Below are 25,481 nucleotides of genomic sequence, written 5' to 3'. Positions count from 1 at the left end.
CGTATTATATCACGTTTGGAGATTTTTTTTTAACAATCTGCTATACACGTGTACGTATCGTACCAAATTGTGAGCGTCAATGAAGTGCCAATTAGGCTGTGAATATTTTTTAATCCATATTGTTCGGAAAAAAATATAAAAATCTAGACAGCCCTGAGAGTGAGCGTTGGGAGAGGGGATGAGCAGTGTTTTCAAAAAAAGGAAAACTGCGAAGTACGTGGCGGAGGATGAAAACATTCTCTCGTTACCCAGGGTGACAAATGAGTGCAACTGGGGGAGGGGGTTAGACGCTCTTTGAGGTGGTGTAAGAGGGGAGGATGCTGCTGTTCAACAGAGACGAGGTCGCCAAGGGTGATTTTGTTCGTTTATTAAAAATAAAAAGTAAAAAAAAACGTATAGCTCTTTGAGATAAAATCAGGCGGAATATTTAATTACAACTTCACGAGATATTTATAAAATGCTTATTAGATGAATTCATTCGAATTTTCCATTCCTGTTCAACAAACCAATCCTGAAAGAATTGAACCATCGTTTAATATTACATACATTAAACCATCCATGACAGACATTTATATAAACTATATATATGTATGTAAGTCCTTCAGATAACTACCTGTGAAGGCTCATGGTGATTAGGTAACGTTGTACTTCATACATATGTATACGGAAAACGAGAAAAGACCATCAAGCCAGATGGTTTCACAATTTATTCTAATCTTCTAAAGTGTTCATAGAGCAAAATCTACGCTAAAGCGATACAACCAAAGTGATTTATTTTATTTCAATCGAACATGTACATTCGCCTTTACAGGTCGCTCTAAAGCGATTGGTGTACTAATACGATCAATACAATCAATACAAGCATTTATACAATGCGAATTCATATAAACATCATCCACAGTGAAGAATATGGAGAATAGCTTGCAGCATTTTATAATCAAATTGGCGAACGTCAAGACGCTGAATAGCTTGAAATCTGCTAGAGAGATTGGAAAGAAGATGCCAATATTACAGGAACCGTTTCAATGAAAATCAGAAAAATCGATCTACCCGGAGTGACAAACCAGCATCTGGCCAGGAGCAGCTACTGGTTTAAATATATGCACGCCCGGTCGACCCCCTACGGCGACCACAGCGGTATTCCTCAATGTCGTTGACACCTCCAGCTCTACCCATTTGTGCCTCAAACGTCAGCAGTCATGTTTCATTTTCATATTTTGCCTTTTGAAAAGTTATTACTAGAGGTAGGACCGGAAGCGTGCCGTGTATTGTTCAATTGTTGTAAATCCTTTGTAAAAAAGGTTCAGCAAACCTTTAACAATGCATTTACAACATTTGAACAATATACAGCCCCCTCAGGGTCCGGGCTTTAGTTATTACTAAAGGGCGGATAGGAAGCGTGCTTTTTCCAGGAATCAGGGCGTTTTGGGTCTATTTAAAAAACTAGAGTGCAAAAAAAAAGGTTCGGCGAACCTTTAACAAAGCACGGCGAAGAATCAACAATGAACGGCACGCTTCCGGTCCGCTCACTAACTTATTACTATAACAAAACTTGGCCATATACCACCAACCTTCTAAAACATTTGACATTATAAAATTAAAGCCAAATGTGTGATATTTTAAAATGCTCTTTGATATAAAAACATTTGGCATTCCAAATTGAATTGTATGTGTGTATAACCAGACCCAATTTTTATCAATGGAAAATACATTAAAGCGACGTGTAGTGCAAAAGTTCATCAGCTTTAGGAAAATTTCATCAAAGGGGTGGGGGAGAGGTTGGAGGAGGGTGAGAGGCGTGAAGCTACCGGCAGTTTTCCCATTTTTCAGCGTTTTTCCTTTCCCCAGTTCCGCGTTGCCGGCAGCTACGCTTTAACGTTCTCCAAGTAATTAATATTTCATTCAGCTTAGCGTGACGGCGCGAGGCATCCCCATAAAGCCTTCGCCCCCTCCAAACCCCACCCCACCCCTCCCTCAGATCGCCCCCTCGGCGGCGCCACCGCCCCGAGGCCCCCCTCTCCCTCACCCTTCATCCCCTTCCGTCCGGATGAATAATGGCGCTCGAAATGGAGATGAACTCGGTGGAAATTAAAAATCACAAGTTTATTCCGCCCCTCGACCGAGAAAATGACGACGCTTAATCGCGAGAGGAAATCTGGCCAATTATGTCCGTTTTGAGGTCGTGAAATTCTGGACTACATATCTACAAATATACTATAAGAAAATATCGCTGTCTTCGGCGGTGACCTGCTCGACGGCGATTTAATTTAATGCAAATAATACCCAAACCCCTCCCCCCCCAGTTTTATTGCCACTCAAGATTGCGATCCCGTTTCGTCGTTTCCACTCGAATTCCTTCGTATAATAAACTTTCGCAAATTGTCTCGTATTTTTTTGGTCCCTCCCCACAGACGTTTTACGATCAATCATAACTCGTATATTTTATATAAATATATCTCTTGCAGCACGGATCCTACTGCGAGGAGTAGGTGAGTGGGTCTTGAAACGATATTACAGTAATAGAATTTATACAGTAGATTCTGTACTTAAAACAAATCCTCGATTTTATTTCAACATGTTAACATTTCCATGATATATCCAGCAGCGTGGCTTGATACTAAGCACCGAGAGGTGCTAGGTTCGATCCCGTGAGCTGACCTCGATTGAAAAATAATTTATTCCGAGTATAATCTTAAATGCTGCTGCTGGTCAGACTTGGATATTTGTGACTTGATATAAGTCAATTTATCTGATTTCATTATTGAAGCGGTTCCTCCGTCAAATTGGCAAAAACCATCCTACCCACTGTCGCCACTATTTGAATTGAAACATAAGAGGCTAACGACAAGTTGTCTTCAAACTTTCACAAGAGCCTTGTAAAACAGCTGATGGGCGTCGCCACTTTGATTCATAAAACTGAAGTGTCTAATACGTTTTTTGGAAAGAACCGGAGACCCCATACAAAATTTTCAGAAAAATCTTTAATCCATCCGATCAATGCCGTGCAATTTTAGTAAAAAAAATATATAAATTTGATATTATATTTCATAAAAGAGAAACAAATAAACCGGCAAGTAGAGTAAAATATTTATGGAATATTGGCAAGGGGGTATTGGAATCGCAATTTGAGGGTTTGTCAACCCTGGTCCGAGGGGTTGGCAGACGATGGTCCTCGAGAGCAGGCTGGGAGGGGTGGTCTAGTGCTCAACGAAGTGTGTAGTCGCAGGCGAGAGAGGGCCCAGCTGAAAAAAGGGACCGAGTGGAAAAATGCAAGTGCCCTCTGGAAGCGGCACTCCTCTAGAATATTAAATAAGTTTGCGCATAAATCAGGGCCGCCGACGACACTTTGCACTAAAATTTCAATTAAAAAAAAACAACACATACAAATCCGTAAATAAACGCCCGTATATCAAAAACCACGGCAAGACTTCCCTACTAACTCTCACACACCTCGACAAGCACATTTAACAAAAATATAACGTTATTTATGAAATTGAAAATGAAACCTTATATTAAAATTTAAGATTTAAGATTCACACTATATGTAAATTCATTCAAACTGGCCGTAAAGGTAGGCAGTGAGTGATTTATCCAGAGCTTTGGAATGAAGCATTATACAAGGTAAATACAATCAACATCCACATAGACTTATCTATGGAAAAGTTTGCAGCATGTATTGAATTTTTATTTCTATTGCATTTAGTGCAAAATCTACATGCTGAATTATTCAAATTTTTACGAGATACGTTTCAGGGATTACGTTTCAATGAAAATCAAAAAAATAGGAAATAGTCACATATCCAAGATCTGGCCAGCAACAACCAGTGGGAATCAAACGCATGACTACTTTGTTCGAAAGCATTATATTACAATTCATGCTGCTGTTCCGACCTACTCGCATTGTGTCAACCCGGTATGACTAAGCATTTAATAAATTTCACGAATTGGGTGTAACATACAATACATAAGTAGATTTCATGGCTTTTTGTCGTTTGTAAATGGAAAGTTCATCATTTATTTATATACTCTAAAGCATATACATGTGTATAAAGTGGTGGCATCCCAATTTTAGAACAACGGGTTTCCAATTTGTTTATCAAAAAAAATATTTTAAAAGTATTTTAATATATAAATATATATTTTTTATTTCGTCCAAGGCACTATTACATGAAACTTTCAAGATTTGTATAATTTTTAACTAAAATTATATGAATTTTTAGATTAAATAACGGGTTTCCGGAAACCCATGGAAACCATTAGGGTGTCACTACTGTTAAAAATGTATGTTAAAATGGTATTCAATTTGTCGGATTTAAAATAAAGCTTAAAACTAAAAAGGTTTTACTTTGAAATATCTAGAAAGAAAGACGACAAATAATCCTATATATATATAGTGCAAGCAGGGCGTATTATGTTGTATGTAATAAGGCTTCATTCAATTTAGCAGAAGCAATTTAGCGGTCTAGTACGATATGATCTGCTATTTACAACTTGTACCAAACGTCGTTTGTAATGTCTGCAGTAACGGAACAGGGAGGGAGTGACCCCAAACTTTGTACATGGCACGCAATTTATCCGAGAGAGGAGGTTGCATTAGGTCGTTCTCGGATGCTGTAAAGACCATTGCACTTACCGTTGTTGGGTTTCTCGTCCTGACGGTGTAGGTCAGCGCAGGGGGGAGGTTTCGCCACTCCAGCGGAAAGGGGGTGGTGGGGTCCTGCAGCAAGACCCAGAAGTGCACCGGCTGCAGCCGCTGCAGCAGGGGGTGGCAATGCCGCGTGAGGTAACAATGGTACAGGAAGAGGTGGTGCAGGCACCTGCTGCGCGTGCATCTGCTGTAGTAGTCTCGGCAGATCAGGTCTCTGTTGCTGCAACAAACAAAAAAAAACATGACATTATTATTGAGCTTCAATCGAACACGTGCCACGCTTCATTCGAAGCACTTTCGAACGCCAAATCGCATTATATTAATATATTTCCATGGAAGGCGACAATGTGCCGCCGATGAAGAAACTGCATTAGCGACGAGGAAATGGAGACAAGAGAGAACCGAGAGGAAGTCGACAGATTTCATTTCCCCTCAGAAGGCGTCTAACAGCTCAAAACTGATTACGTATCTCCATCAATCTTAATTTTAGATCGATCTACACCCGCCTCACTCACTACAAAGAGCGTAGGTAACGTTGGCAATTTCTAAAATAAAGTTTTTCCACTCGGGCTGGAACGCTTATCAAAACACGCCAACATAGCAGATTCGACATGAAAGAGCCTCCACATTTTTCCGTATACACGTATGTATGCGGGAAGGGAAAAAATCGCGTACGGTTTCGGGCTATGAATATATACTTTTTAAACACAATATGATACGAAAAAGGCGAGCCGGAAAAAAAACTCCCCGCTGAATATGTAAATAAAAAGCCTCCGAAATATACACAAAAGCCTCTAAGAATAAAAAGCTCAGAAAAAATAACATGACCCAATCGTACGGATCAATGGGCTCTCTCTCTCTTGCGGCTGCCGAACACAAAAACCTACACGTCGGAAGCGATATAATAATATTTTATTTCAAAGCTATTTCGACGTATCTGATAAGTCGTGCGAATCATCAATTTTAGAAAATCATCATCATCATCATCGCCGTCGTCGTTATCCGACGATTTGCGACTTGCGCTCAAACGAAAGGTAATCAATTACTTTCTCGGATAAAGACTGTGAATCAGTGCAATGAAATATAATCATGTCTAATACATTGAATCGACATATAAAATGTATTACTAATCATCTGAATGTGTCGGAAACGAGAAAAGCAATTCATTTAGAGGGAAAACACAACATATTCACGAACGTACTAAACTTTAAAATCTATCGAGTAATATGTACAATCGGCCGGCACGCGTCAAAACTGCTGCAGTCGTGTGATCACGAGCTAACAATGTACAAGCCTTATCGAATTCAGACTACAGGAAAGAGTCCAGCTCTACACATTACTGTCATGGTGTTTTTTTTTTTAATTAATGATGCTGTCTTTTTCAGAAAATTCGGCACATTTTTTTATTACAAGGTTTTTATATGTTTCACTCCGCCAATTGGTCTGACAAACTTCCTACATTCTTCCGATCACTTTGAAACTTTGCCATTTTGCGAGGTTTGACTGCCGATAGAGATTTCAATTGGGTCCGCTACGTCGATAGTAAAATATAGTTGTAAGAAACACGTTTAAAAATCCAAAAATTTTGGAGAAAGTGACAGCTCACCCACTGCCAATTGCCAGTAGCTTTGTTTATTTGACTTTCACCCCTCACTCTTTATATCAAAGTTTAATTGTTTAAACGTCTATAACTTTATAATTTCCTCACTATATCTGATAAAATTTGCATTATAGGCTCTCATTATCTCTCATATATATTTTTACTTCACTAATAGGTTATATAATTTATTCTTCTTTCCTTTTAGCTTGTAGGTAAGTGACTATTGGCACTTGATATTATATTATAAGTCCAAATGCAGCGGGTCCCTTCTACTTAGCTTATTTATAGCTATAAATAATGTGTTATAAGTAAACCGTACATAGCTTTATCGAATAATGATACTATTTTATACTTTTGCATACGTGCATATATTGTATTTGAGAATGCTGGTGTTCATGTGTGGGTTAGTTTTGCATTTAAGTTATAGTTGTGTTTTGACTAGTATATGTATGTATATGCGAATGAATACAAGACGATTATGGCAATATCAAAATCAGAAGAGATAAATTTCGATGAACGCATGAATATGTAATACACCAACACAATGGGCGCATTGTGCTTAATCCGAAAAAGAAAAAGACGGAACAGTTCTCGAACAACCTTTTATCTGGGATAATCTCTGGAGGAAGAACAGCTGATCACATTGTGAATAAAATATCATCCGGCGAGCGTAAATGTTCCAAGAAAGTGGTAGTGAGGGAGCGAGCGAAAGCCACACCACACGAATGATAAATCATTCAAGACCGTATACAATATGAATCGACTTATTTATAAATGCGAAACGAGTACCATACAGTATCGAGAAATTTTAATCGAAGTGTCGAGGATATATAAAATGTATATGACACGTGTGTAATGTATATGACACGTGTAGCATATGTGGAATTGTCGCAAACTTCTCGGCGAATTGTCACGAGTTGTGCAAGAGACGAGGTCGTGCGAGCAAAAACTATCTTTTATTCAGAAACCCCCGGGGGCGGGAGCTAATATCAAAAGCTGGCTGTGAAAGACAAAACGGAGAATATATAGGTGTGTATGAAGCGTTGTCGTTACCCAGAATAAGCAGGTTGCTACCAAAAGTACGACGTGTGATTTATTATTAGAGCAAAGTACGTGGTTCTACTAATAAGACCAAAAAGCCAAATGAACCGCTCGGAAGCTAGTGTACAGACCGATACTAACTTACCGTCAACAATTTTGGATTCTCAACTAGGATGTCAGTTCAAGAGTGCAGGCGGCACGGATAAGATTTCTCGTGGGAGCAGAGTGGTGGTGGGTTTAGCGAGGAAAGGCAGAATTAGGCACATACATATGAATCTAACCGTTAGCTGTGTATTTACTTGTAATGATTAAGCTGGTTGAAGAATGTTCTATAGATATGTGAAAAGAAATAAAAGTAAAAGTAGTGGGATGGCACAGAAGGACTTTGGAGAAGGTCAGTTGGAGAAACGGTGAGGATAGGTTGAAGAGTCCAGAGATGATGCAGTTATTCCCCATCGGTTATAATCCATTACCTTTTGGAAAGAACAGAAAGGAAAGAAAATAAAAATTTGATAGGTATATAGAAAGTATCTCAGTACCATTTTATGAAACCGACCCAACGATTCATCATTCTAAGCATATATGTATGTATGTATGTATGTAAGTATGTATGTACTAGGTTTCGGAATGGATTCATCATGTGTTGGTGAATCCTTGATTTTTTTCTTCATTCTAATTCCTTCCATGTCTCTCGTACGTATATTATCATAGGTTCCTAATTTATTTTATTGAATTGTGCAAATGGTTCCTTAGAAATTGCCTTACACCTACCAAAAGTGGCTTACAAATATGTTCACTCTTGTACATATATACAAAATCGTTCAAAAAAAAATTGAGCTAAATCCTACATACATAAGTGAAACTTCCTTTTGCAAAATCTATATAAATACAAATTTTGATATTTAACCAAGTTGAGCTAGTTCAGTCTACCGTGCATAAAGCCTTAATTTCATTGCCTGTTAGCTCTGTTATAATAAGTTTAACTTATAAACTTATAAGCAGAGTACAGACCCAAAACGCGCTGCTCATTGTTCAATTGTTGTAAATGATGTGTAAAAAAGGTTCGGCAAACCTTAAACAATGCATTTACAACATTTGAACAATGAACGGCACCCTGGTTATCCGGGATTTTTCGGCGGCCAGGATTTTTTTCAACACAAAAAATGGGTCACTATTAGTCAATTACTAATATTTGTTATTAATAATAATCAATATTTGTCAACCTTTTGTTTTATCTCCTGCTTTCTCGTACAATTGAGGGGTCTATTTTATGGCAGCATCCTCACCGTCTGGTCTGGTTATAACTAGAGATCGGTGGACAAGTTGTTTTGTCCACAAAAAATGGTTCACTGTTGTTAATCACTATTGTCAACCTTTTTTTGCTCTCTTGCTTTGTAGGACAATAAAAATTGACAGTAATGGACCATTTTTTGTCCGCCGATCTCTGGTTATAAGTTTATAACTTATGATTGAATTTGATGTGTATAATTAGCTAATCATGGTTGGCCGCTGTTTAAAAATTAAAGGCTAAATCAGAGTCTGCTCAAGTACATACATACATACATATATTCATAAGAGGGCGGACGGAAAAATCGGCAAGGTTGGAAAACTCCGGGAGGGGGTCGGGATATTGTATGATTTATTCACAAAACTGAGGGATGAAATCCGCGCAAGATACGAGTCGACGGGGGTAGTTTTCCTTGTTGTCAGAGGTGAGGGGCGCGTCAAAAAGAGAATATTGAATGAGAGCGGATCCGTGATATGAATCTTGGGTGCTCTCAAAACCGGAAAACGGGAAGACTTCCAAGGATAAACTTCCGGGGCCCTCGTCAATACGCCACGTCTACTGACTAGCAAACACAACTCGGCAGTAAGGACGCGTCTACTATAATAACCGGAAATGTACAGTTCCATAGTACTAGACTAGGAATGTCTCGGATTCACATTCGAAATATTTGAATCGAGTGTTTCAAACGATTTTAAAATGACCCAGCAAAATTATCTGGATCCAGCACTTGAGAGCCACTGTATGTATCTATGCATATAATCCGCGAATGTATAACAGGCGAAAAAAATCAGATAATCGAGCGGCGAGTTCACAACAACAAAGTGATCGCAATTTCCCTCCCCAAGAGAATTTTAATACGCACCCCACACCCCCCACCCCATACTGTTGGCGGAACAAAAGCGGCCGGAATTAAAACAATCGCACTCGAGCAATAACAATCGGCTCGTAATGCCGCTAAACTGCGCCACGCAAAAACGGGCAGACAGGCCGAGACGTACAAAAGAGGCTTTCACGCAAATTAATATAAATTAAAAAGGAGACCGACGGCTGGAGCAGGCGGGGAAGTTGCGAAATTCGTGGGGTGGGTAGAAAGGGGGGGGGTGGGTGGGGGCTTTCTCTCTTGCCCACGCTAAAAAGGGGATTAATCGAAGGGAACGATGAAAAAAATGTAGCAGCCGGGCAATCAATTTCCACCGGCAAGGGACGCCCCAGAACTCACCCCCATCCCGTTTCCCCAAAATGTTCTCGAGTCATTTAAAATTTAAAATAACGCAATGCCTCCCGAGAGGCGACCGGGAGCGAGAGGGAGGGTCGTTTTGAAATAAAAAGAAGGTTCGGCGTTAACCCTCAAATGAGACCAGGGCACCCGTTCTGGGAAGGACGAGGGTTGGAAAAAAAGGCAAAAATTGCTTTTCGTAAACGTTTTCATTAAGAAGGGGATTCATAACGAATTTTTCGCTTTGAGAAAATAAATATGGAAAATTCTAAAAGCCTCAGACTGGATATATTGTATTATATTTTTCATTTTAATAATGAATCCCATAGTTTTATAGGGCGTTTAAAGTAAATCGAAAAACTAATATAAATTTACATTTTCACTAAAAATTTGTACCTATGTATTTTAACGTAGAAATAAGTGCTCGTCGACCACTGGTTTACTAGTGTCGATTATCTGATCTCGCGTTCCGGCCAAAAAGGCCTCGACGTATGAACAACCTGTATACAACAGCGAATGAGGTCTCGCGATCCATCAACCAATGATCTCTCTGTACTGAGAGTACACGCTGTGTATAAATATTCGGCGAATCTATTCCGTGCTTCATTCGGAGCTGGCCGGTGACGGATCAAGAACAATAAACTACCTCTACCACTACTACTACGTCTTTCACTCCGATCTCGTAAGCCCCTCGACACGTCCACGCTACAATATTATTTAATTTTCACTTGGAATCTTAAAAAACGATCTATACTTCTTCAATAAATTATATGATTTCCACAAGAAAATAATCCACACGAGAGTTACCTCTGGCTTTATTGACATTTTTCTAACTATTGGTTTTGTTTTTATTTACTGTTGATTTTCTGTGTGCGTGTGAATAATACCAAAGTGGGTAGTAGTGCATAATCATACGCCGTTTTTTTTTTTTTATAGTTTTGCACATTCAAAAAGACCGCTAGCACGCATAATCTTTCCTGCGTCACCCAGTCCCAAAAATGACCCCCTAGAGTGTTTTCGGTGATATTTTAATCCTTATATTGACATAGGTTTGATGGTAATTCCCATATTTAAACTTGTCGAAATAATAAGATAGTACAAATTAAGAATGAACTGGGAGCGCTTTTCATTATGTTCTCGCCCTATATCCTCTTGTGAGGAATAATTACAGAAATGATACAAATATGTTAAAACGATACAAACGATACAGCCCGTGTGATAAAACTAGTTTTTTCGAGGTTTTTCTTAGTTTCACTTGTACAAACGATAAGTGTTCCTTTCCTTAAATTATTTCGATTGCTTTCAAACTAAAATAAAATATATCCATATGAAGACTTTTGAAGGTACTCTTCTTCGAACAGTGACCCATTCAGCTCATACTCTTCCCCCGGGCTTTCTCAAACATTCGAAAAAACCCTTCGCCTTTCACTTCAGCAATCCGTCTGACAAAATTCCTACATACTTCCGATCGCTTTGAAACTTTGCCATTTTGCGAGATTTGGCCCCCGATAGAGATTTCAATTGTGTCCAAGTCGATAGTGATATATATTCGTAATTAACATGTTTAAAGATTCGAAAATTTGAGTCGGTGATAGCTCTTTACTAAGAGCCCGTAACCCTGTCCGTTTGACTTTCCGCCCCCCACTGATTTTGTCAGATTTTAATTGTTTAAACGCCAATAACTAACTTTTTCATACTATATCATATTTTTTTATTAATAATAAGCGGTTTTTATTAAAAATAATATCATGCAAAATATTAATGTTGAATAAAAACAAGATCAAACTTAGTATTGTGAAAGTAAAATCAGACGCGGTATAAAAAACGCGGAGCAAGCCGATTCCCAAGTGCAAGTATACACATCACAGAAAAATACAAAAAAATGGGAGGCACGAAAGAAAAAAAGAGTAGGAGACAATCGTAGGTGGGGAGGGGGATGGTCGGGCATTTAACAAGCGGCAATTACATTATGCTTTCATGGCACAATCCGAATCCCCCGAGGTCCTGGGGAGGTCCTACGTGATTTAAATACGGAGCGGCGTCTGTTGAGCCCTCGTGGCACGGCGGTGGCGTATCGACGTCGCGGGATTAAGTGCTTCCCAGGTTACACGAGTTTTTAATTAGCGAGGCGTACGTAACCGGAGAGATTTTTGCTCGTTCTACACAACTAAAAAGTTCAAAAACAAAAAAAACACACACCCACACTCCGCACGACCATTAAATATATGGGTCGGACTTCTAGCGCAATGTCCCTTTGATCTGTTAAAATCCGCGAAAAGCTAAAAAGTCAACGATCCTCACGTCACAATGTACATATGTATATATTGTCTGTGATAACGCTATTAAATATTTTTATTAGATACATAAATAGCCAGCAGCATAGCTCGGTCGTTAAGATTCTGCTTAACACCGAGAGGCGCCGGGTTCGATACCATGAGCTGACCTCGATTGAAAAGATTTTTTTTGAGTATATCTGTAGTGCTGCTGGTCAGACTTGGATATATGTGACTCCAGGTAGATCGTTTCCTATCAGAATTTGCCAATTTCTCTGGTTTCATTGTTGAAACGGTTCCTGATTAAAATTGGCTAAAAATCCTTCCTACCTACTATGTCACCACTATTTGAGTATGATTAATGTACAATTCATAGATGTCTCGTTAATTTGCGAATTTTCAGTAAATGCTGCATTGTTTGTAATTGGCCAGGAAGGCGTATTGGGGTTACCTGTAAGGCCTTCCTAGTATATATGTAAAAAAAAAATCATATGTATGTGCCATCATAGGAATGACCCCAAAGCGATGTATTCGCCAGCAGCGTGGCTCGCTGGTTGCGTTGATACTAAGCACCGAGAGGTCACCGGGTTCGATCCCGAGAGCTGACCTCGATTGAAGAGAATTTATTCCGAGTGGAGAAATGTGTAAGTGGCGATGATTAATAATATTCCTTTCCTTGTGGTTTACTTTCCTTTATTACGGCTTAAAGTGGAAGAGGGACTGCCGGTCGTGTTGCGCAGTGCAACTGGTCATATCACTGAACTAGTAATGAGCTGATAACAGCTATACAAAGCTAAAGCTAACTGATCGTAGCGCTCTATTTATACATATAATATAATACATTAAAGTGGGTCTCTTAGACTGTATTCGTTGGGGGGTGGTCTTATGTTGGGGGGTTTTAAGGGTCAAATTTCTTGACCTTTAAAGCGGGCTTTAAATACATCAAAGTGGGGAGTGACCATAACAATATGAAGATTGTCCACCGAGTATAATCTTAATACTGTTGATCAGATTTGAATATTTGTGATATATATGTCATAGTGACGCGATTCTGTGATGTCACTGTGGCAAAATATGTAAAATAAATAAGAAAATTCAAAAAGGAGACGGTCGATCTGTGTTTTTTTCAATAACCACAAGATTTTGTCAGCAGCGTATTTAGCTGGGACTTGAACCCACGAACTCTACTGGTATGCAATAGCTCTACCAGTGCACTACGCTGTGGCTACATAATCTATACATACATAGATCCAAAAGGCAAAATTTATTACAAATGTTTGACACGTTGAAGTTTTCTGCGCTTGGAATTTGATTAGAATTACAAAATATATAAAGTTGAAAAAAAAATACGATATGGTTTATATGCTGATGAAAAATTAAATAATTTCCACATGGTCGGTCGCATTCAAACTTCGGCATTCCAATCCATTTGAGAGCGTTCATTCAATAAACGGTTCCCTTATCTTGCCGCTCGAAGGGGAAGGAAAAATGATATAAGGGTGACGTAAAGCTGGCGTTTTTTCACCCGCATATGAATACTGTAGGTTTACATTCGATCAATGTGCCCGGCTACATTCAGGCATGACTTTTTATATTTATTATTATTAAGTCATTTCAAGTCTATTGAAAAGGCACTTCAATTTGTTTATTCGGCGATCTGATTGTAAGCGATATTATCATTTTAATGAAAATTTTAACAAAACATTATTTAATGACGTATGCCATGAGCCAATATCACAGCAAGATGTATACTAGATTTTAGTATGGGAGACCTTCGATCCCGGGCACTGAACTCATTGAAACCCATCAAGGTTTTATGCTAAAATATCGGAAGTTATTATACCAAAATTGGTGATCCAAAGACGAACTGTGGCGGTACATACATATGTACATAGCAGAAACACACTGACCTAGTGTTTTTGTATAGGTGCCCTTCGATCCAGAAGATCTACGATCAATGCCGTTTGCCAATGATGACGTATGGATGTGAAACTTGGACATTGAACGCCAAGATGATACACAAAGTGCAATGAACTCAAAGAAGTATGGAACGCTGTATGGTCGACATAGCGAGGAAAGACTGGAAGCGGGATACGTGGGTGAGAAGTATGACAAGGGTAGTGGACATAGTGGATAGAGAACAGAGATTGAAATGGCAATGGGCGAGCCATATGGCTAGAAGAATGGACGAAAGGTGGACACAAGAAGTGCTAGAATGGTACCCGACAGAATGCGAAAGGGTAAAAAGAAGACTGCAGGGAAGATCGGTAGACGAAATAAGGAAAATTCGTGGGGTGAGATGGATGAAAGTCGCACAAAACGGAGACGAGTAGAAGCGTGTTGGAGAGGCCTTCGTCCAGCAGTGGATAGTGATGATGATGAATTGGTAAAATAATTCAATACTGGTACATACCGATGTAGCGAGAAAATTTATTTCGGTATTACTGGTAGTGAAAAATGTCGATATATTTGGAATCCTTAATAAGTCAAAAATTGTGACCGTGAATTGCATTCAATTTTGTATATATGTAAGTAGGTTTATAGGTGGATGGAATTGATAGGTCAAATAATCAATCATAATAGAATAACTTCAGATATTTTACAATATTTTTAACAGCTTAGTCGTTAAAGATTTTGAATCATGACGAGAAATAAATAAATAAATATCTACAAATCAGATGTCTTAAATGTGCCCGAAGTGAAGCAGGCGGTCTTCAACTGAATAAGATTTTTTACGGGTAATCTACACGAGATCCCTCGCGCCGAAAGGAGGACGAACGACCGTAATAAACTTTGAGAACCGCTGTATTAAGCGGACTGCACATATAAGGAGGAGCTGACAGTGTATTATTATCTGAACAAAAGCCACAGTAAGCCGCGTACATTTTACGACGACAGTGTCGACGAGTGCTACAAATTCAATGACCCATGTCCGAGTCTTCTCAACAGGTTCGGAACACATTTGCCTGCCCCCTGCAAGTTTATCATTGAACTAATCGTATTTGTCGTAATAATAACGTGCATTATTAAATTATATACGTACGTGTGTATGTATGTATGCACAATGCGAATGTTACGGGGTAATTTGTGCACGGTTTGTATATAAAATTCAGCTGTGCTCAATTAGCCGTACACCGAGCTGGAGTACAGCGTCTGCTACAGACTCGCAGTTAACGTGCGGAATAAGCTTCCAACCCCTATCATCACTACCCTTTCACCTACGCTTTAAATAACATGAAATACTCATGCCAGCAGCTGGGAATATGTATATGTGGAAACAATGAGTTAGGAACAATTCGAATGCATGCCAAACAGTGGCCAGTATATAAGCAATGCGTACGGAAAAAGCAGGTAGGCAGTCTTGCATTGGCGATTGTCTGGCTGCGAGCAGACTCTGTGGCATCCTGCCCCATGGTGAAGGAATCTCGAAAAGAAGTTCTGCACTTTTCGGGGAATACAGATGATTGTGTTGGCCGTGGCTAATATCTTGAGATTGTTGTCGCACTACAGATAACTAAACGGGAAGATATTTATTTATTACAAATTTCCCCAGAGACACCACATTAGAACACCACAATTTAAAAATTTATAGCAAACAAATAGCAGTTATTTTGAAATTTAGACTTGAAACATTTGTGAGAAAATTGGAAGGGTAGGCCAATTTAATCTATTATAAAATAGAATCGTCTCGACATTATATCAACTACAGACTCGGACAAGAGATGGTTCATTTGAATTTTTGTAACCATACAACGCGTTTTAATATTGCATGGGTGTGGTTTGTCGGCCGGGACACACAGTGCAACTTTGTCGGCCGACAAGTCGTGCGACCAGAAAAAATGTATGGAAATGTGAGCGACAAAGAAGTTGACGGGTGTGGCATGCCCCATCTAACTGCATACATTAGTCTAGTCGCTCTTAAGTCGACCGCAAGTCGCACGGTGTGGCCTGGCTCTAACACACTCGCCAGTGAGGAACTAGCATCTTGCTTCCTAGCACAAGCAGGATGCAGAATATCGTAATGTCGTCAGTTAAACGAGTTTAATGTGAGTTTTGAGTTTCACAAATGAGTTTTCTCAAAGTCGAAACCCATTTCATTGTGATTTTTAGACCAAAATTAAAGGATTTGAAAGGATTCGGCAAAATCGTTAGTATTGTCTTAATATATACAGTTATTACAAGATTAGCTTGTTAAATAATAAAGAATATGATATTAAATAATGTTTTATCTTGAACGTTATTCATGCTGTGATAACAAACGCTGAATCGTTCAAAACCCAACGGTGAAAATAATTCTCTGCGCCACGGGGTCACCTGTTTGAAGTGCCGTCATAATATATTCCAATAACAAGCTTGAAGTGAGGGTGGTTCTCTCTCGCCGGCAGGAGACGGTAAATTCAGGGGTGGATTTTGCGGGGGAGGTAAGGAGCTTCGAGTGGGTAGACATGGGGTGCAGTTGGGCCCAAGGAGGAAATAAAACGCTTATACGGTAATAGTTTGAGTGCTTCATAAAATTGTCCAATGCCTACATCATACGTAAGTACATACATAGTAAGACTAAATGTCAATAAATCGATCGAAACTATCAAAAAGCTACAAGTGTTCTAACAGATACGCGCATATCCATAAATAATATATTGTCAAAGTCAATTTTAAGTAATATCAAATATATATATGGGAATTATTATCAAGACGTGCCCAATCCGCGCCTGTGTCGCCCAACGCTGAATAAGGAAAAGAAAAGAGGGGTAGAAGAATAGGAAAAGCTTCTTTTCTAAGTAAGGATGCTTATAGCTGTGTTGGGGTTTATAGATACCGTGGCTTACTCGACAGGGTGGGGTGTGGGCGTCTGATAGGGGTGAGTAAGAAAACTTCCCTCGTATCCTATAGCTACACGTGTATATAATAAATTCAAAAAGATAAATCATCTCTATTTTATATTTATCATTGATAAAAAATATTCGAGTTACATTCACATACATATGATAATACATATCATCAGCATATAAATATACACATATGTATATATGAATCACATTCATACAGCCCTTAGGGCTAAATTGAGTTAACGAAGTTTTGTTCATGTTTTCACAAACCACAAAAACACATAAGTAAATTTTCAAAATGACGTTTAATATTTATTTTTGACAATACACTACACACTAAAGAAAAAAAAAGCTTAGCTTGAATTAACCCGCTTGATTTACAGCAATCTTTAGAACGTTACAATTTAATCTAAGAAAGCAATCTGATAACATCGAGTTTTTATATATGTATTATAGTTATTATGTGTGTATATATAATCGACAGGTGACTGGTGTAAGACTATTATGTTACAAGAACATAATTATAGTGCTGTTCAAATACGATAAATGTTGCGGAATTTCAATTATAATTAGACTCTTTTATATCGTGCAGTTGTAACAGGTCTCGTCTGGCGAGGGATTTTTACAGAAGCTCATTGTAATAACAATGTTATTATGAGGGAGAAGCGGGCGTACAAGAAAGCCAGGGACGTATTTAATTACAGGTGGTACACTAGAAGAGGGTAGACGCAGCGTAGGGGAGGCTGGATGGGGCAAAACGAAGAAAAGGGGAAGGAAAAACGTTTCCATGGGGAACCGGGGGGGTCTGCTCTCGCGTTGAGTACCCAAATTGATACTCAAATCGAGACGAGATTGATGGTTAATGAGTGGAACGGTTCGAGCACCGAACGGAAGAGGAGAGACGTAAAAAATATATATCTTCCATTATTGGCGAAGTTGTTTTTAACGATTCGACGAAATCAAAACGAGGGCCGATGCGGAAAGCTCCAACCCTAATTACCCGTCGCGAGATTTACACGTGCATCGAATTTTCAACTGAAAAAAAAAATCTAAAAAAATAAAAAGAGGGGTCGAATCGATGTTATCGACTCTTCCACTTGGCCCGAGATTAATTTCGAGCGAATCAAAGCGCGCGTAAATTTAATCCGTTCATTAAGGAATATTATAAAAGGGAGTGCAGCTTTCATCGCAATTTCCTCGGAAAATAAATTAATATCCCGCAAAAGCTGGCGGCGGGTTATAATGAGGGCGAGCAAATAAAGTGCGGGTGCTCGCTCGAACGAAAGATGAACCCTCATTTCCATACGGACGGGTCGTTGCGGAACTGGAAGTACCAATTGCATGCGGGGTCCTACAAACCCTCCGAACTCCCACCCCCGGTGTAGTCTCGAGCACCCCACCCGACGACCCTCACAAGCATACGAGAGGAACACACCGATAAACTTGCTGCCTGATCGGAATCCTGATTAGGGAGGAGGGGTGTGATGTACCCACGAGGTCACCGTGCTACCAACACGTCGGTGTCAATTCGTCGCGACACGCCTCAACACTCATTATACAGGGTTAAACGTTATTCAATTACATAACTTTACGCTCAAATGGGGGTTTAAGAAAAATAATACATAATACAGAGTGATTTTACGAATCAAAATAATAATAGAAGTAAAAATGGGAGTTAAAAAAAGTTGTGAAGGGGCGGTAGAAAGTCATGTTTGGATAGCTAGCTATCGTCGCTTTGATTTGACACAAGATTTCAATGTAACCAGCGGCGTGGACTACTGGTTAGCATATTATGCTTTCGAGAAGAGTGACCACGGGTTCGAATCCCACTAGAGTCCCGCTGCTGTCCAGACCTTGGTTTGTGACTCCAGGTTGATCGTTTTCTATCAGAGTTTGCCAATTTTGCCAATGCTATACAATTGGTTCAATATTCAAGTTATTAAGCGTCTTGAGGTTCGCCGATTTGATTATAAAATGGACGTGGAATAGTGTTTAGCATATTATGATTTCTAGCAAAGTGATCACGGGTTCGAATCCCACTAGAGTCCCGCTGCTGGCCAGACCTTGGTTCGTGACTCCAGGTTGGTCGTTTTCTATCAGAGTTTGCCAATTTTGCCAATGCCGTACAATTGGTTCAATATTCAAGTTATTAAGCGTCTAGAGCTTCGCCAATTTGATTATAAAATGCTGCAAAATTTTCTATATATGTCACTGTGGATGTGAATACAAAATATGAATTCGCATTGTATAAAATGCTTATGTATATTGATTGTAATACTGTAGCTTGGATTTGTAGAGTTTTCCGAGGTCGGAGTGAAAGACGCATCGAATGATGGTTTATTATTGATCCGTCGAGCATCCAGCTCCGAATGAAGCCCACTACAAAGCCGTCGAATATTTATACACAGCGTGAACTCAACACAGAGCAGTCATTGGTCCATGGGTCGCGAGACCTTATTGGCTGTTATATACAGCTTGTCCATACGTCGAGCACTTTTAGTCGTCAAACGATTAGTGGTGGTAAACCAATGGTGTTCGAGCAAAAATTACATATCTAATCTATAAGTTACACTATCATATCTTTGCATATAATTCATTCAACTTCAACTTACTACCCTTTGAATAGTTCTCCAGTAAATATAAAGTCCTCAACACGAGGCTAATACCCCCCAATTAATACAGTAGATATGTACGAAACCACCCACGTTATAAATTGAGCTTTTGAGTTGTCTACTGACTACACACTGGCGTAATTACTCAGTGAAGCGACCTGTCTAGACGCGACGCAAGGACTTATCATTATCATCAGTTTCAGAAATCAGCAGAGCAACGTGATACTTGACCTGTTCGCTAGGAATTGCATCCAATGCGACAGACAACCATGTATATCTGTTTATTATACGAATAGGATCGAGTGTGTTTTACTGAAATAACAACGCTTAGAGACTTACATAAGAAAGAGCAGCCGGAAAAAGGAAAGCAATTTCTTTACGAGTCCTAAGGGGAGGGTGGGTAGAAGACGAAGAAGAGGAAAAAGAAGAACCGTGGGACAATCCGCTTATCTACGAGGACGTGGCGACAAGCAAAAACATCCCACCACACCTCTGATTGACCCAAGGGGTGAGCGCTACCCCCAAAGTGCCCGAAGAGGACCATTGTCCAAAGCGACGGCGTGGAAAAAAATACGAAAAAAAAAGAAACCGACGGATTATATCCTGAGAAGAGTACGCGTACGAACGGTACCCAAAAATCGATCGCCAGACCCAATAAGCCGGCCTTCGATGTGGCAAAACTGGGTGGTCGATGGTGAAAAGACAGCTCTTTACGTGACCGGGTCTCGTGTTTGTTGTTTTTCCATCCGAAGCACACAACTCCCCCGCCTTCTAGTAATACCCACTTTATTTAAAGGTCCTATCTACGCAGTTCGAATAGTTATTTCCGCTCCACTTTGACATTTGTACAGCTCTCGATTCAATACTAAAATAAAAACGAGACACGTTATGTGTGTGTAAGTCGCTACGTCAACTTCCAACGACATACCTAAAGAATGCTCAATTCTGCTGTGAGTATGAATCAATTTTTCCAGAGACCCACCACTTTGGGTGAGAAAGTTTGTACATTTGTCTCAATAGGAAATTTCCACCCGATATGCAGATGTATGTGCTCGGTAGCATGTTGTAGATATAAATCTGAAACGGTTGAGAATGTGCGGTCGGTATCGCGGTATCACGTAAGAGGGGTTGAAGGGGAAGACATAAAGCACACGCGCGCGGTATGTAGGACGACAGACAGAGACATTTTTGTTAGGAGTCGGCGATAAAGTAGAATAAAGAAGGTTACCGATTCGCCCCCGCACACACCCCCATTGTGCTCAAGCCCGACCTGAAGAATTGATTCACTCAGACGGAAGCGGAGTGAGATGAGGAGGAGTCGGCTGAAGGGAAAGGGAAACGGAGGGGGTTGAAACCCTCAACCCCTCAGACCTCTACACCCTCTCAGACCTTCGTTTCCCAAACGGCGCGAAAATGCTACTCCGGAAAAACCGGAGGGAAACGACGGCACAATCGCCAATTATTCCATTATCTAAATAAGCTCGAGAGAACAAAAAAGCTTTTCAAAATAAGATCAAAACGTTGATATTGTGTATATAAGCACGAAACAATATACTACAGCATATTTCGGAAATATTTAAACAAAACTTGTTAAATGTAATGATGAATTACATACATATGCATACAGAAAAAAATACTCGCAATGGTACCCAATAAAGGGTTCCCGGAAAGATGCACTAAATTGCACTGAATCTACAGTAGCACAGTTTTGAGAAGCCCTAATTTTCAAAAGAACTTACGCAATAGAACTTCACAAAAAAAGGTTAACAACCCCGGATAACATAAAACTACCACTTGACGCTTTTCTGTGGAATTATATTGCGTTAGTTCTCCTTGAGCGTCTTTGAAAGTTTGGATGTCTAGAGGGTGCAACTATTTCGAGTGCATTTTTCCGGTTACCCCAAAAAAGTACGGGGGTGCAAATAAGGTCACACGTGAAATTGGTGATTGAAATAAGAAATAAAGGTTTGTTTAGATGGATGACTGCTGCCCAGAACATACACGAATGAAGACGTTTTGGAGAGGCCTTCATCCAATAGTGAATGGTAAACTGCCGTAGATGACAATACTTACAATACTAAGTTTAGTCGTAAACTACTTTCGAACGTTTATAAATGCATCTAAGGGCGAAACACACTAATTCTCATTTCAGATAATTTGGCAGTAAGAAGAAGAATATACGATTTAGCTAAAATTTTCTATCAAATATATTGCTATAGTGTATTTACTGGTTAGTATGTGCTAAAGCTTCATTCCAAGGCGCATAGACCAATAGGAATAGAGATCTAGTTTTTGTCTACTATTACATAGTAACCGAATTTTATTTAGTGGATGGATTGTGGATAATATTTAGGAAGACAGTGGATGAAGAATGAAGATGATTAGAAATTCATACAGAATTTGATAGTGATGTGGATGCATTGAACGTATTATCAGGCTCATTGTATTTTTGAGAAAAAAAATTGATCTATTATGAAATGGGTTATTTTTTAAGTAGTCTGCAAATAAACGTAATAACTTGTGAAGCATAATATTATACATATAGATATGAAAATTCAATAAATTACGATTAAAAGCTTATGGCAAGATTGGTATGGAATTGCTTTCAACTAACAATAGAAATGTTTTGTGACTGTATCCCATTTTGCAAAAACCGAGATCAATTTGCAATAATACAAATATGAAAGGCTGTATAAATAAATATACCAATAAATAAATAAGCGAAGAAGAGTTCAGCAATTCAATGGGTATTGAAAACAAAGAACTTTCCGCGTTTGGCAACCATCAAACTGATACGCGTCATTCTCGTGGTTCAATCACGCGCAATAAACACAAATCGAAATATTATTACAAAGATATAGAGCCACTGATACGAGAAAAGCGGTATTAAGAACGAAGAAAAAGGAAAAGCGGAGAGGGAAAGAGAGGCGGGCGCGAGACAGACGAGAGAAAGACTCACGGATGAATACATTTGCAAATTTAAGAAAAAAAACCCTAAGAAAAAAAACACACTAAGACGAAAGCTAGGTGAATATTTATGAACTGAGGACAAATGGATGGGTGGGAAGGAGATCTCCTCTCTTTTTATTTCATTTTATTCCGAGAGGAGAATAAAGAAGACGCGGGGGAGTTAAAGAGGGCGGATTTGGCGAGTGGGGGGACTACCCCTCGCGACGACTTGAATAAAATGAGGTTTAAAAAAACGAACGGGCAGTTCGCATCATGTGGGCGTCGAAAATTTTCCTCCTTAACCGTGAAAAGTTTCCAAAGAAAATATACCAAACATCAACAAGAATTTATGGCCCATGTTTTCGCGGCTTCCTTTTTTTTATCCGGTCGACGTCGACAACCGTTTTAACATTTGTATTAAAACCTACCCCCAAAAGAACACAGCATATTCTACTTTCGAATACAAACTACAGATGCCTAAAAAAACATTAATAAAATTTATTAGATTGGGAAAATAGTATAACGTGGGAACATGAAAGAAAGTATCCACTGTCTAAGTGCATTCGTGGATGAACAATAATAGCCCCGGATTAGGCTAACGGATCTCAGTAAGTACCCGAAAAAAGGATACGCTGGAGTACTCATAGACCCGGACGAGTGCGTGTGACTCTATACACATTAATGGATCGGGGAAGCTATGCTGTGCAACTTGTCCTCTATAAGGAGATACATACGCTAGATCACGGTGGTTACGTGTGGAACTCCTGAATCGTTGAATAAATGCTGTAAAGCGAATTTGGCCTTTTATTTGGATCCTTAACCCACCCCTACGCAACAATAGTTTCAGTTTAGATTGAAACACAAATTTTAAATGCCCCAAGAGAAAAGCATTATTTAGGATATGAGCACTTTCTGCTGCTTTACCATTTATTTTTAATTCAAACAAAAAACCAAATGCACATCTTCAGAGGCCTAGCACATGCTATCGAAAATTCCAAAACAATCGATAGGTGTTACCAATGCAACTTGTGGTTTCACATCCTGTCTAGATTTACTCATCTCATTTAAAAATATATATGGTATTATAGTTCGTATATATAGGTATGTACAGTTGATGTAAAATAAAATCGCAATTATTTTTCTGGCAACCTAATAATATGTCAAATTAACATTTGTACGATTTGGGAATATTATAAGTAGACAGGAAGGTGGGAGGGAATTTTTATTGTATGCTCAAACGAAAGCAATGTTAAACGTGCCGCGACAGCCTTCGATAGCATGATAGTTGGCGAAACATAACGAAAGATTTATCGACGGTGTCGTAAATTTATGACGCGGGTGTAAGCCGAGGGAAAAAAGACATGGTGGAAATGTGTGCCGCGTGGCGTGCCGAGAAGTCACGCTTTATTGGGCAACAAACGATATTATCAGCATAAAAACGGAGAAATTGGAGAAGGAACCGAGCGAGAGAGGGGACAACGCAGAAATATATATTTCGGAGTGGGTGGGGGTGGGTGGCCGCTCGTTTGATGGCGGTTATGTGCGGTGGGGTGGTATGGGGGTGGTGGTTCGCCCTCGAGCGTGAAGGGTGCTTCTTCTGTGACACGTCCCCACTGACTCTGTCAATAATTCCGAACAAGAAGATAAATTCCGGGGCGTTTGCCCCGTAGGCTAAGGGTTAACACACGTAAGGACCGGTATGACATACACACGCCTCTTATTCTTTCCACTTTTCAAGATTAATAAAGTAACGATTTCTCTCGACATTCGTAAGGCAAAATTCGTTGATATTTCAATGGCTGGATTTGGAATAGAATTGCTATATATGTACGTATGAAATCGATGCCTCAAATAAAACAATCGAACAAGAGTAAACTGCCACTTCCGGTTAACGGATGCGCACCAATTGTAACATATGGCTTGGTATTAAGCTTAAACTTCTAGATATGATATTTCAGTTGAATAAACCAAAAGGTTTTTGAGAATAACGTACAAAACCTCGATTCTCTAGAGTAAAAGTACTACTTCTGGTTGAGGTAAAAATATTGAAAAAATATTAGGGTATACAATTTATAATTTCTATTACATGTAAAAAAGATTCAGTCCGATTCGTTTAGCTGTTTGGGATATAATTGAATTCAACAACTAAAAAAAAAGAGCATTAAAAAAGGGGAGGTACCATTTCCGGTCAACTTAAAAATTTTAAAAGTTTCAAATTTTTCTATAGGACGAACGGTGTTCAAAAAATCCCCAAAATACACATACATTTTTTCTAGATCATGAAGTCGCGATCAATGATCGATTCTGAGTTCAAATCAGTCAAAATCTCGAGTTCGAATTTTCACATGATCACAAAACTTCATCTATTTTTACTACGTAAAAATGATCACAATCGATTAATAAATAATCACGCTAACCACATATGTTTGTAAAACATAGCACGTATTTGAATATGAGCTTAGGTCCTTCTAAATAGAAACAATTCATAATTTAGAGGTATACAAAAAGTAAAACCCACATGTTTGTATGTATATAAAAGAGAGCAGTTGCTTTTGCCAAAAGCGCACATCAATTATTGACACGATACGTTTCACGAAAAAACAACGCGTAATTTTTCATGAAGGGGAAAAACAAAACTTTTATTTTTCCTCTGGTTTGCCTCTGAATTGTTCTCCCCCCCACACGTGTCCCCAAAAGGAAATTGCACGTATAAGCTTGTCAACAGTCACGTGCTACTTAAGTACAAGCCGCTTAAATATTGTGTAAGTTCTAGCTTTGTGATTTTCCTAATATTACATGTGCAAACAATCAATTCCGTTAAAAATTTTACATATGTACGTACAAAATATATTTGTACAACATTCAATTATGAAAAAGTACACATCTTGAGGGTTTTTTTGCCGAAAGCACGAGGAAAAATAAGGCTCTCCCTTATGTATTATATTGTACGAGGAAGAATAAAATAATACTTATGATAAAGATACATTTTATACGAGGAAATCGGAATGGCGGGATAACGCGGAGAGCC

General features: G+C 39.1%; 1 protein-coding gene across 5 annotated transcripts in view; it reads right to left on the bottom strand.

Annotated features, from left to right (window-relative positions):
- LOC143914960 (protein groucho-like) overlaps positions 1 to 25,481 on the bottom strand; it is a 233,096-nt gene that overhangs the window by 52,330 nt on the left and 155,285 nt on the right. For all 5 annotated transcript variants that reach the window (XM_077435396.1, XM_077435398.1, XM_077435399.1 and 2 more), the window contains one exon: positions 4,634 to 4,868. In XM_077435396.1, coding sequence (XP_077291522.1) covers positions 4,634 to 4,868 — 235 coding nt within the window. The remainder of the gene's footprint in view (positions 1 to 4,633; positions 4,869 to 25,481) is intronic.

Source organism: Arctopsyche grandis, chromosome 7, assembly GCF_051622035.1.
Source record: "Arctopsyche grandis isolate Sample6627 chromosome 7, ASM5162203v2, whole genome shotgun sequence".
NCBI classification, from domain to species: domain Eukaryota; kingdom Metazoa; phylum Arthropoda; class Insecta; order Trichoptera; family Hydropsychidae; genus Arctopsyche; species Arctopsyche grandis.
This window is presented reverse-complemented; position numbering and strand designations above follow the sequence as displayed.